The sequence below is a fragment of the Catharus ustulatus genome, chromosome 7 (assembly GCF_009819885.2).
Source record: "Catharus ustulatus isolate bCatUst1 chromosome 7, bCatUst1.pri.v2, whole genome shotgun sequence".
Classification (NCBI taxonomy): Eukaryota; Metazoa; Chordata; class Aves; order Passeriformes; family Turdidae; genus Catharus; species Catharus ustulatus.
In genome coordinates this window covers 8,291,350-8,301,611 of record NC_046227.1, presented here as the reverse complement: position 1 = coordinate 8,301,611, position 10,262 = coordinate 8,291,350, and the positions used below count along the sequence as shown (strand labels likewise).

Genomic DNA, 10,262 nt, shown 5'->3' with positions numbered 1-10,262 from the left:
AGCTGTTGTCAGATGATGAGCAGTGAATCTTGTGATTGGAGTGTATGGGGAGGACTACTCAGCACTGCACAGTTTGTGTCTGGGGACATCAACACCTTGCCGTGTCTTTTTTCCTTTTGGAAATCTGTATTATCCAGAATGAGAGTACCCTAAAAGTGCAGCCTAACCCTTAATAGGAAGACATCTGTAAAGAGACTCCCTGACCTAACCACTGAGCACTGATGAAGTGCCCTAGCATGGCACAGTAATTCACAAGTGCTTGTTTGCACAGTGGTGTGTTTGTGTCTCTGTGAACCGAGGGGGTATGATCCCAGCCGCTGCAAGGCAGGCTCCCAGACTCCTCTGCAAGCTGAGAGCTCACTATCTTGGCACTGACACCTCTGAGGGAAACAACTTTGTCACAGGTTCAGTGGAAGATCAGAGGACCTTGAAAAATTATATTTTTAAGTCCATGTCCATTTCAGGGCACAGATTTCCCCTGCAAAGAAGTAAAAATTTATTAATAAACTGCAATACTTTCATGTAAGAAACAGGAAAGCAGGAATGCTACTAACCTTGGGAATGTGAAGATCTCTCCTGCTTTTTTCCTCCCGACTGCACATCGACCATCCACTTGACTGCAGGGTTTTAATCTTATGCCACTTATCAGCATTAATCATATCACTTTTTACTTGGAATTTGTGAACAAGTATTCTGTTTATTAGCTTAATAAAAGCTCAGATGCATAGAGCTACAAACATCAGGCACCTCAGCACACACTAACACAGGGTTGCCCTTGATTTTAACTTCATGCCACAGAGAAGACCACCAGGACTTGAGATACACACTGCAGATACTCCAATGAGTTGTCCCCACCATGCCATCACTTTCACTTTGCTAACTTTACAGCTGCTACTGACTTGGCAGCATGGCTCTCACACCATACTTACATCTTGTGTACCTCTGGAACACATCACAGATACTTCCTGGGTTTAGAAATCCTCTTGGCTTCCTTCTCACAAGCCTACCAAACGTCTTAGAGCAACATTGCAGAAGAGGTTGTCCATGCGTCTAGACTATACATCACATTTATTTAAACAAGTAAGCAATTTTAAGTCCCTGAGTTACACGTCGCCTCCTTACACCATTTCCCCAGAAATGACTGCTTTCTGCTTCACCAATGAGCAGTACTCTTCCATAACAGCACCCAGAGGGGAGCTCCTGAGGCATGCCACCCTCGTGTCCAAAACAAGTTTCACTAGTTGCACCTGGAAGTACCAGGAAAGCACTTTACCAGAGCAGAGAAACAGCCCTCAGGTGTCTGGGCACACACGTCTCTCTCAGCCTCCCTTCAGCAGTTTCTTGTTGCTCACGCTTGCATTCCAAACAAAATTCAGTATTTCACACCAAACAGGGAACTTGCACCAATCAGAAGAAATTTTCAACAGATCGTGATAGAGTACCAAAAGCAAAAAGTATCAAATGTAAACAACCTGTAAACATTAGTAACACATCGGTAGATTCAAATAACATGAACGACCACAGAGACAACTCACAATTCAGAAACAGCCTTTTGTCATGAAGTCTTTATGGCTTGACAGAAAGAAAGTTAGATTTGTTTTTGATGTGGTTAGTGCAATTTTTTTTTTATTTGAGAGGTAAGTTAAGAAGAGTTAAACAGATGAATCCAGTATGAAACCTCAGTTTCCAAGCTGTTTTTGAACCTGATCTGAAATATGGCACTGGACTCTCATTTAGAGTCAAGGCATTTGTGATCTTGGAAATGAAACCAGCTATTGGCCCCCCAGGATATGGAGGGGGCTCTTCAAGGGATAATTCATATTTCATATAAAACAGAGGAAGGAAAGCTTAACAGCATCAGAAGTGCAGCTGTGTGCTTGGCCAGTACCTCTGCAATCCACATATACAGCTCCATCTGATACATAATTTATTCAGAAAAGGGAATGAAGAAAGGAGGAGTAGGCAGACTCATTGAAGAGATGGGTAATGCAGCATTTGAGAACAGTCCACTCCTGGAAATTCAGGCTCCTGCAAAGTGACCTCGGGCTTTTACGCAAGGAAAGGCTACACAAAGCACATTCCCCAACACTGTCTGAATTTAGATCCTCCTATTCTGCTATCTCATGCAAAGCAAGAACGAATATCCAAGCTTCTATCCAAAGCAAAAATTGGTGTCACTTTCCTTGACAGTGATAATGGTGTTCAGAGAGATTTTTTTCAAGTAGTGTACACCTTTCTGGAATCAGAATCAAGCTTCAAGACACTCACATCATCTTCAGCTTTGATCTGAGCTACCCATTCTCTGATTCCAGAGGCACCACTAGGTCTGGCACCACCATTTCCTTACACTTACTTCTTCCACAAGCCATATTCATTTCCAGGACACTTAGCTCACACCAGAGTTTTTGCTCTTCCCCTTCATTTCTCTCTCAGTACGAAGAGCTCCCGTTATCGCTAACGGAAGCCAACGCATGCGTGCACAGGACAGAGTAGACCATTAAGGCCACATGGCTGACCAACAGGAACAGAAATACATGTATGTAACTGAAATTTTCTTCTGTTTAGCAAAGGGCACCGAGTTTTAATTGAGACACTTTCATCTGTGACCCTTACTTCCTTGTATCCACCTTCTCCTCCTACCCCCTTTACACACGGGGAAGATTCACTGTGCTTCCCTGATGCAAAACAAGAAATCACATCAAGTTTGCTCCATACACCAAAAGGTAAAAAAAACCCCAAAAAAACAACCAAAGGACAAACTGGTTCACAGTTAACTATAAATAAAAGTGCAGTAAGTGTTCAAGTAGAGTGTAGAGTTTAAGCAAGCTGTACAACCACATTTGGCATAGTCATCTTTTAAAGGCCCTGCGTGGGTCCCTCCCGTTACTGACGGCAGGGGGAAGAGGCTGAACACTATTAGCTGGTGATGGATTTACAGGTCCTCGTCCATTGCCTCTCCCACTACCTGCATAAATGTGGCCATGGTTATATGAGAATGGAAATCCACTTGCTTCAGGTCCAGTTTGTAAACCATTTCCTAAAAAGACAGAAAAAACATTACCAGAAGTTCCATGGGTTGAAATCACCGATTCCTTACACAAGTTTACCAATAGAGAATACATGAAGTTTGCAGTAACCAGCAACCCCTGAAGACCAGAAGGAAAAGCCTCTCTGGCACTGTAAGACCCCAAATCACACCTTACCTTTCCCCTCCCAAACCACGTTCCCTCCATCCCTACTCCCCTTTCTCAGCTAAAGCAACAGCTTTATAACACCAGCTACTGAATACAGGCATTGTGTAGGCAGGCCAGACTAAGGTTCCCTCCCAGCTTACACCTGCTCAAAGCCTTGAAGTAATTTCATATTTAAGATTCTATGGTTAAATACAGCACAAAATTATCTGGGTAAGTCAAATATTGCAATTCAGATGACCACCACTTCTGTTTTCAGGAGCCAACCAGGAAGGAAAGCCACAGTATCTACTGAAGTAATTTTAATGTCGATGTCTCAGAAAGTTTAAAAAAGCAGAATTTCAAGTGCTGCAAAAACTTTTCAAAAGCATCTAAGATTAATCAAGACCCCTTTTGTGATATAGGCACCCTGAACATCCTCATCTCCTCCTCTCCTACAGAAGGAGTCCTGGAAACAGTTTCAGGAAATGTTCATGCTTACATGCTTGAGGTTCAGGCCCTAGTCTGAATGATTTTTTTACAGCCTAGTACACATTATTATCCCAAGAATAGAGAACCTTTGAAATAAATTTCTATTCCCATTAAGTGTTTCTCATTTTTTCATTTCTACAAACTGAAAAAAACTTACCCAGTGGCCCAAAAGTACAAGTACCCATACCACTTGATGCAGAAATATTATTCTGTTCACCTTGTGCCTTTAGAAAAAGGTAAAAAAAAAGACATGGATCAGAGAAAGAAAATTCACACCTTTACAGAAAGGGGCTCATTTTTCCCCCTCTGTGTTCTTACAGTGGCTCCACACGGCATTTATCTGATACTTCAATTATTGGCTCATGCTCAGCTATATATCACTGAGCCCATTTTTCCAGAAGAGTCACATCTGATCACAGCCCAGCGTGAAATATTCTGAACAAAGAGCACTTGAGGCCAGAAGCCTCAGACAAGTTTAACATACCAGTTTGTTCTGCCCGATGTGCTCCGAGTTGGGCTCACTGTAGTTTGGCACTTCTGAGTACACCATGCAGAACCTGGGAAATAATTGGGATTACTAGAAAATTCAGAGTTCTCAACTCCACAATTCACAGAGCACATGTTCTTGACACATCCCATCACCTAGAAGTAATTAATTCAGACCCCACTGTTCAGAGAATATCAGTAGGTATTAAAAGGCTCTTTGATCCCTTTACAGGCTTGTGGTGAGGCTGCCACATCTTCCTGGTGAGGGCATTTCAATCAAGCAGAGGCAAGTATTAATTTACTCAAGGAGGTAAACTGGCCTAAATAAAACAAAAAATGATGAAAGGGCTCCCTTTGTCTCTCTTCCAGCTGCACAGTCTTGTCCAGCACCCACTCACAAGGCCACCTGAGGCACTGAGTCACCCAGCCTGCTCCCAGACAGGGATTGCATTACACCTCTAGAGAAAACTTACTCCCACACACTCCCATACCATGCAGTGCCCCATTAACAGTAATAGCACAGAGGAACCCAAAACAGGCAATGAAATTCAAAGCATCCTTTTCCAATCAAGGAGACTATGGCAAAATAGGCCCATCAACTCACTGCATGGAAATTATGGCAGAGAGGAAGAAAGATCTGGATCATTACACTGCTTGGAATGGTTAAACATAAGTGGAGCTCCCACCTGCTGCTGGGAGGCACAATCCAGGTAAGGACTCTCATCACTCCAGCCTGCTGGAGAGTAAGTCAGCTAGGTGGCTTCTGAGGGAATGGATTTTGTACAAGACAATCTGTAGATTTTTTTCATGTAAATCCATCTGAACATTGGGTATTTCTGAACCACAGAGGAGGATATGTGGCAATCCCAGAGCACCACTTCCCTGATGACTGCAAGGTTTCCCACAGCTCTTTGTGCAACAGTGGAAGTACTCTTCTGGTTAGAAAATGTTATTGCTCAAGTATGTTACTCATGTTTGTTCTTAGGCAGGAGCTGTTGTCCCAGTCTATGGGCAATTTAAAGCAGGTTTAATGAGGCTTGCTTGGATATGATTCACTGGAGTGACCTTGCTCTACCTTCTCTGCATTGCCTGTCCCTCAAGGATGACACACATACAAAAGGCTTCCACCAAAATGAAGTGGTTAATCAAGATAAGACCTAGGTAAGCAATGCAGGTTCAGTCCTTTGTCATTTATACATTTCCTCCTCCTAGGCCTGTGCCAATGACAGAGGCTGATTTTCCTCAAAGCACCTACAGTCCAGAGAGGGTCAGAGCTCATTACATCCATGACCAGCTGAAAATACACTTTTGCTACCCTAAATTCCATTTCCTAAGAGCTACCAGGTGCCATACTTACCATGGTGCTCTGCTGAGAAGTATGAACACACAATACTTACTCCCCAATTTTATGCAGCTCCCCTCCTCGTCCCGTGTAAAGTGTCAGGCATCCTTTCCACAGAGATGCGTACCTGGCCAAAGAAAGGAGAAGTGAAGCAGTTTCTTAGTGAATGAGCTCACAGAGGAAGTGGAAGCATGCTATCTTCCAGGAAGTTAACAAGTATTTCACAACCCCAGCATGGACTAAAAAAAACTCTCAGGGACTCCAGTGTCACCAACACCAATGGTTTATAGATCCCCATGTACTACTTCTAGCAAAAGGTACCGGAAGCCCAGCAGACTCCTTTGACAATTCCAGGAAAGCAGCCAATTATTTTGAGATTGGTTGCTCTTTTGTTGACTGGAGCACCCTTTATGACTTGTCCTGCAGAGAAAAGGCATTTTGCCAAAAGCAGTATCTGTGTTATATTTGGTGACAACTCTCAGTTCTGCTTTCAGCGGGAGCCAGGAAAAATCACCTTTGCCTGCTGGAGTAGCTACTGCTACTGAATGTGTTATGATCAAAAATGTTACATTCTTAATATAGGTCCTTACCAGACAAGGCTTTTTAAAGGCACAAGTTTGGCCATCAAACTCCAAGAGATGTATAGAAACACACTGAAATCATTTTTGATTGCAGGAACATTCCCTCAGGAAGGCAGTGTGAATGCACTCTATTCTTTATGGTGACACTTGACTTCAAGCACTGAAATCTGAGCCATACAAAACTTTCTGTGTAATTGTTCCCTTCAGTGAGGGGCATCATGTACGTGTAGAGAATGAGGAAAATGCAGACCAGAAACAGGCACAGTGCAAGGGAGTTAAAAACAGTATGTGTGTTTTCTAACACAGGAACAGGGAGCCTCAGCAAATGCACTCACAGGAGTCACCACTCTGGACAAGTCACCACTTCCTTACACTCTGGGTGTATCTCTGTTCCAGAGATAACAAACCTTCCTCTTGCCCTTTGCTTTATCTGCTGAGACTGGGAGACATCCGGCCACACGCAGGGCCCTGAAGAGGCACCAGGGAGGAGTCTGGCTGGCAGGAGAGGTCAGCACTGCCAGTGCAGTGATAACCTTCTCTGTACTTCAGCACCAGCAGGAAAGCACAGGCACTGTAACTGCAGATACCATCTCGGGAGCTTTACATCCAGAACAAGGATTAGTGTTCTTCACAGATTCACTTTGAAGATTCCCTCACTGCTTAACCTTTAATAACTAGCTAGTCAGGCAGTCTTGTGGCAGAAAATAAAGGAAAAGAACTACCAAACAATAAATTTAAGTCAAACATACATTTACTGGGAAAAGACCCAGCAAATCATGTGACTAACAACCTCCAGCACAAAGTTATTCCACGTATGCAAGCATTGGTTTTTATCTCAAAAAGAGGTGGTCGTAAAACACTGAACTCCAGCACTAATTTCAAATTTAGAAAAATTAAGTGCAACAGCTTCCTGTAAATGGGTTCACCACTCAGTGACTAAAGTAAGCAAGTGTTGCTTTTGCATCTGCAGCTTGAAATTCAGCAAGGGGGGGAAAAAAGGCATGTTTACTCGTGGTGCCTGGGTAAGCTCTTCTGCTTGCATCAGAGTGCATCCTGCACTATGAAGTCAGATTAGCCTACAGAGCTGAAATTTACCTGCCTTGCAATGGCAACATCACACACTCAATTCTATTTAAATATAAAATTGTGTTTGGAGAGCCCTGTATGCCAGCACGAGGCCAGTTTTCTGAAGATGAGAGCCAAACCAGAATGGATTTAGCTTTTGCCATTTCACTCCCTCCGCAGTCCTAAGGGAGCTTGCAATTCATGTAAATGAAGGCATGACTTTGCCACCCACCAGAAACAGTGAGGTCAGCTCATAAATTTAATACATGCAAGCCAAGCTCAGTTTTTCACATTAAAGGATGCTGTGACTCTCCCATTCATGGCACAGAAACACCAGAGCAGTTACAGTAAGCCATGCACAGAAGGGAGTACAGTAATGCTGCTGAACAGTACTGGTCTGAATTTGTTTCAATGTCATTTACACACGGGGCTTTGTGCTGGCCCAGAGCTCTGCTTTAGTTCCACCCATCCCTGTGCTCCACGTGCTCTCCACGCAAGCAGCCTTCCCTAGAACCACCTCTGCTGAGGAGTCAGCCCATTTCGTATAAAAGGACATTTGCATAGGAGGAAGCAGCTGTAGTTTTGGTGGCAAGGGTCATGCAATCAGTCCAGAACTGAGAATTATACTCAAACGAACAACTTAAGAGCAGCTCAGTTAGCAGCCTGAGTCACCTTTCACCTACTTTTTCATAAAAACAAATTAAGAGGACCTTACACACACTACAGATCCTGGAGTGCCATAGGCCAAAGGATCAGTGTAATGGATTTCTAAAAGTGTAACCTAACTGGCATCAAGAACTGAAATGAAACTCACTATGACTTTGCTATGACAACTTAAGTGACAGGGAAAAGGATTTTCAGATTGACTCTAACATTCTTTCTCACAATACGTTTCGGGGTTGGGTTTGTTTCTTTTTTTTTTAATTAAGTTACTGCTGAGGAATTATTTGCACCTTACCAAATTAATATATTCTACAGTGTAGCCCTAGAATGAATTTTTTTCAGTGAAACTGAAAAGGCTCTCTGCCTGTCATTTTTGTTGCAGCCTTCCAATGAAAAGCAACTTTTCTGCGTGATATGTAACCACCCCTCCTTTCATTAAGGAGCTGACTGCCAGACTAAAGAACTAGCTGTGAAAATAAGAACATGCTTTGGACTTTCCCCTGCTTGATTTAAGGACCAGGACTGACTGTTGCATTCCCCCCTACCCCAGAAGTATCTTCCTAGGTTTCCTAAGCAGCTTTTCGAAGCCAACCCAAACCTCTTCAGCACCCCCCTCATTACAAACCCAAGCCCCTCCTAGCCTGCACACTCACACTAGGCATGTTCTGGCCTGGGAAAGGTGGGTTCAATTTGGCGAGTGACCTTAGGGCGCTGGCCCGGTACCAGGGAGCGGGTGGGAGGCGGCGGCCGTGTCCCCGTGGGGCTGGCGGGGCCCCGCGGGTGACAAAGGGCGGCGCGGCCCGGCGGGCGCGGGGCGGCCCCGTACGCACCCTTTGGTCAGGCGGATGATGTCCCCCGGCTGGATGAGGCCGCCGATCTCGTCCCACACGCAGATGGTGATGCTGCCCGTCTTGTCCGCCACCTTGCAGGACCTCACCTCGTGCCCGTCCTTCGTCTTGGTGACTCGCCCTGCGGGGAGAAGCGCGGCTCAGGGGGGGCACGGCGCCGCCGGCCCCCCCGCCCGCCGTGACACGCGTGGGCGGCCCGGGGGTGGGGCGTGCCGGGCGCCACTTACCGATCTCCAGCACAATAAAGATGACATTTAAGTTTTTCAGTCCGGGTTTTATGTCTTTTATAAGGAAATACGTGTCGCTCGCCGCGCTCATGCTGCGGCCGGCGCGGGGGTGAGGGCTAGCGGGGCGGGCCGAGCCCGCATCCCGCAGGGGAGCAGAAGCAGCGCGGGGCCGGGCAGGGGGGCACCGGCGACCCTCACAGGGCACGGGGACACGAGCACCGAGGGGCTGTGCGGTGACTGTGCGGCACGCCCGACCCCCACCGCTCCCTCTCCACACCGACACCACCAGCACAGCACCCACACCCTCTCCCTCTCCCGCCGGCACTGAGGAGCACACGTGCGCCGCGCTCCGCTTTATACCGGCCGGGCGCCACCAACCCGGGTGCCGGGAGGGGGGGATTGCGGCGAATGGAACCGTCCGGGGCACGCGGAGCGCCGGGACTGGGCAACGGGCGGGCGCGAGCCGGCACCACGCGCTGATTGGTCAGCGCTGCCGCCGCCATCTTCTCCTTCTCGGGGCGCTGCCGCTGCTCGCTGGGGGCTGCGGGGTCGGGTGTCCTCCGTCAGCTCGCCCTGTTTCCCCTCGCCCCCTTTGCCTCCCCTCAGCCCCTCTACATCCCCTCTCCCAGCGGCTGACTTCCCTCCGGGTGGCAGCCCCGTGGCGCCCCGAGAGCGGCTGGTGCGGCACAGGGGAGTGCGGGAGCGGTTCGCTGCCCTCCGCGCCATTTTAAACCCCGGCTGTAAGTGAGGAGCGTTGTCACAGCTGTCCCGGAGGCCGGTTTCCCGGCAGTTCAGCCCTCCTTCACTGGGAAAAAAAGAAATAAAAAGGTGTGAGGCAGTTGTTTGTTTTCTTTTTCCGGGAGAGATTTGGTGTTAGTCTCCACCAAGCAGAAAAGGATGCTGGCAGAGCTACACCACATCATCCTGCTCTGGGACCGAATGTCCGTGACATGTAGGAAAAGCCAGGGGCTGTGCCTGCTTTGAGCCTTCCCGTGCTTGAAATGTGAGCCTAAATCCTGATGAGCACTAAAAAGGTTACCAAAGCTAATGCCAGCAGCTTCTTGAGGAGACGAGGTGTTCTGTTGAATTTGGATAGAGGCAGGGTGTAAAATGTGAGGGAAAGGCAGCTTCTCCGACTAGGGGGTGGACAAGCCCCCACAAGCCTTGGGACATCCTTGGCTGGTGGGTCCCACGGAAATAGCTCTGTTCCACAGAACAGCCCAAAGATGTGCAGGTAATTCATGTCCCCCCCTTAGGAAGGGGAGCAGAGCAGTGTATGGGCACTGCTGCTCCTTGTCAGAGCCAAACCCAGCTGGCTGGGCTTTCCCTTTCTATTTGTGGGAGCAGAAATCCATAGATGACAGCAGTTGTGAAATGCCTGGCCACAC

General features: G+C 47.0%; 1 protein-coding gene across 1 annotated transcript; it reads right to left on the bottom strand.

Moving 5' to 3' along the window:
- Positions 1 to 677: 677 nt before the first annotated feature.
- NABP1 (nucleic acid binding protein 1) lies at positions 678 to 9,186 on the bottom strand. Its single transcript, XM_033064918.2, has 6 exons — positions 8,875 to 9,186; positions 8,630 to 8,768; positions 5,546 to 5,617; positions 4,147 to 4,219; positions 3,820 to 3,886; positions 678 to 3,037 (listed from the first exon to the last, which is right to left on the bottom strand). The coding sequence occupies exons 1-6, from the start codon at positions 8,963 to 8,965 to the stop codon at positions 2,850 to 2,852; spliced, it is 630 nt and encodes a 209-aa protein (XP_032920809.1). The 5' UTR covers positions 8,966 to 9,186; the 3' UTR covers positions 678 to 2,849.
- Between the last annotated feature and the right edge of the window lie 1,076 nt (positions 9,187 to 10,262).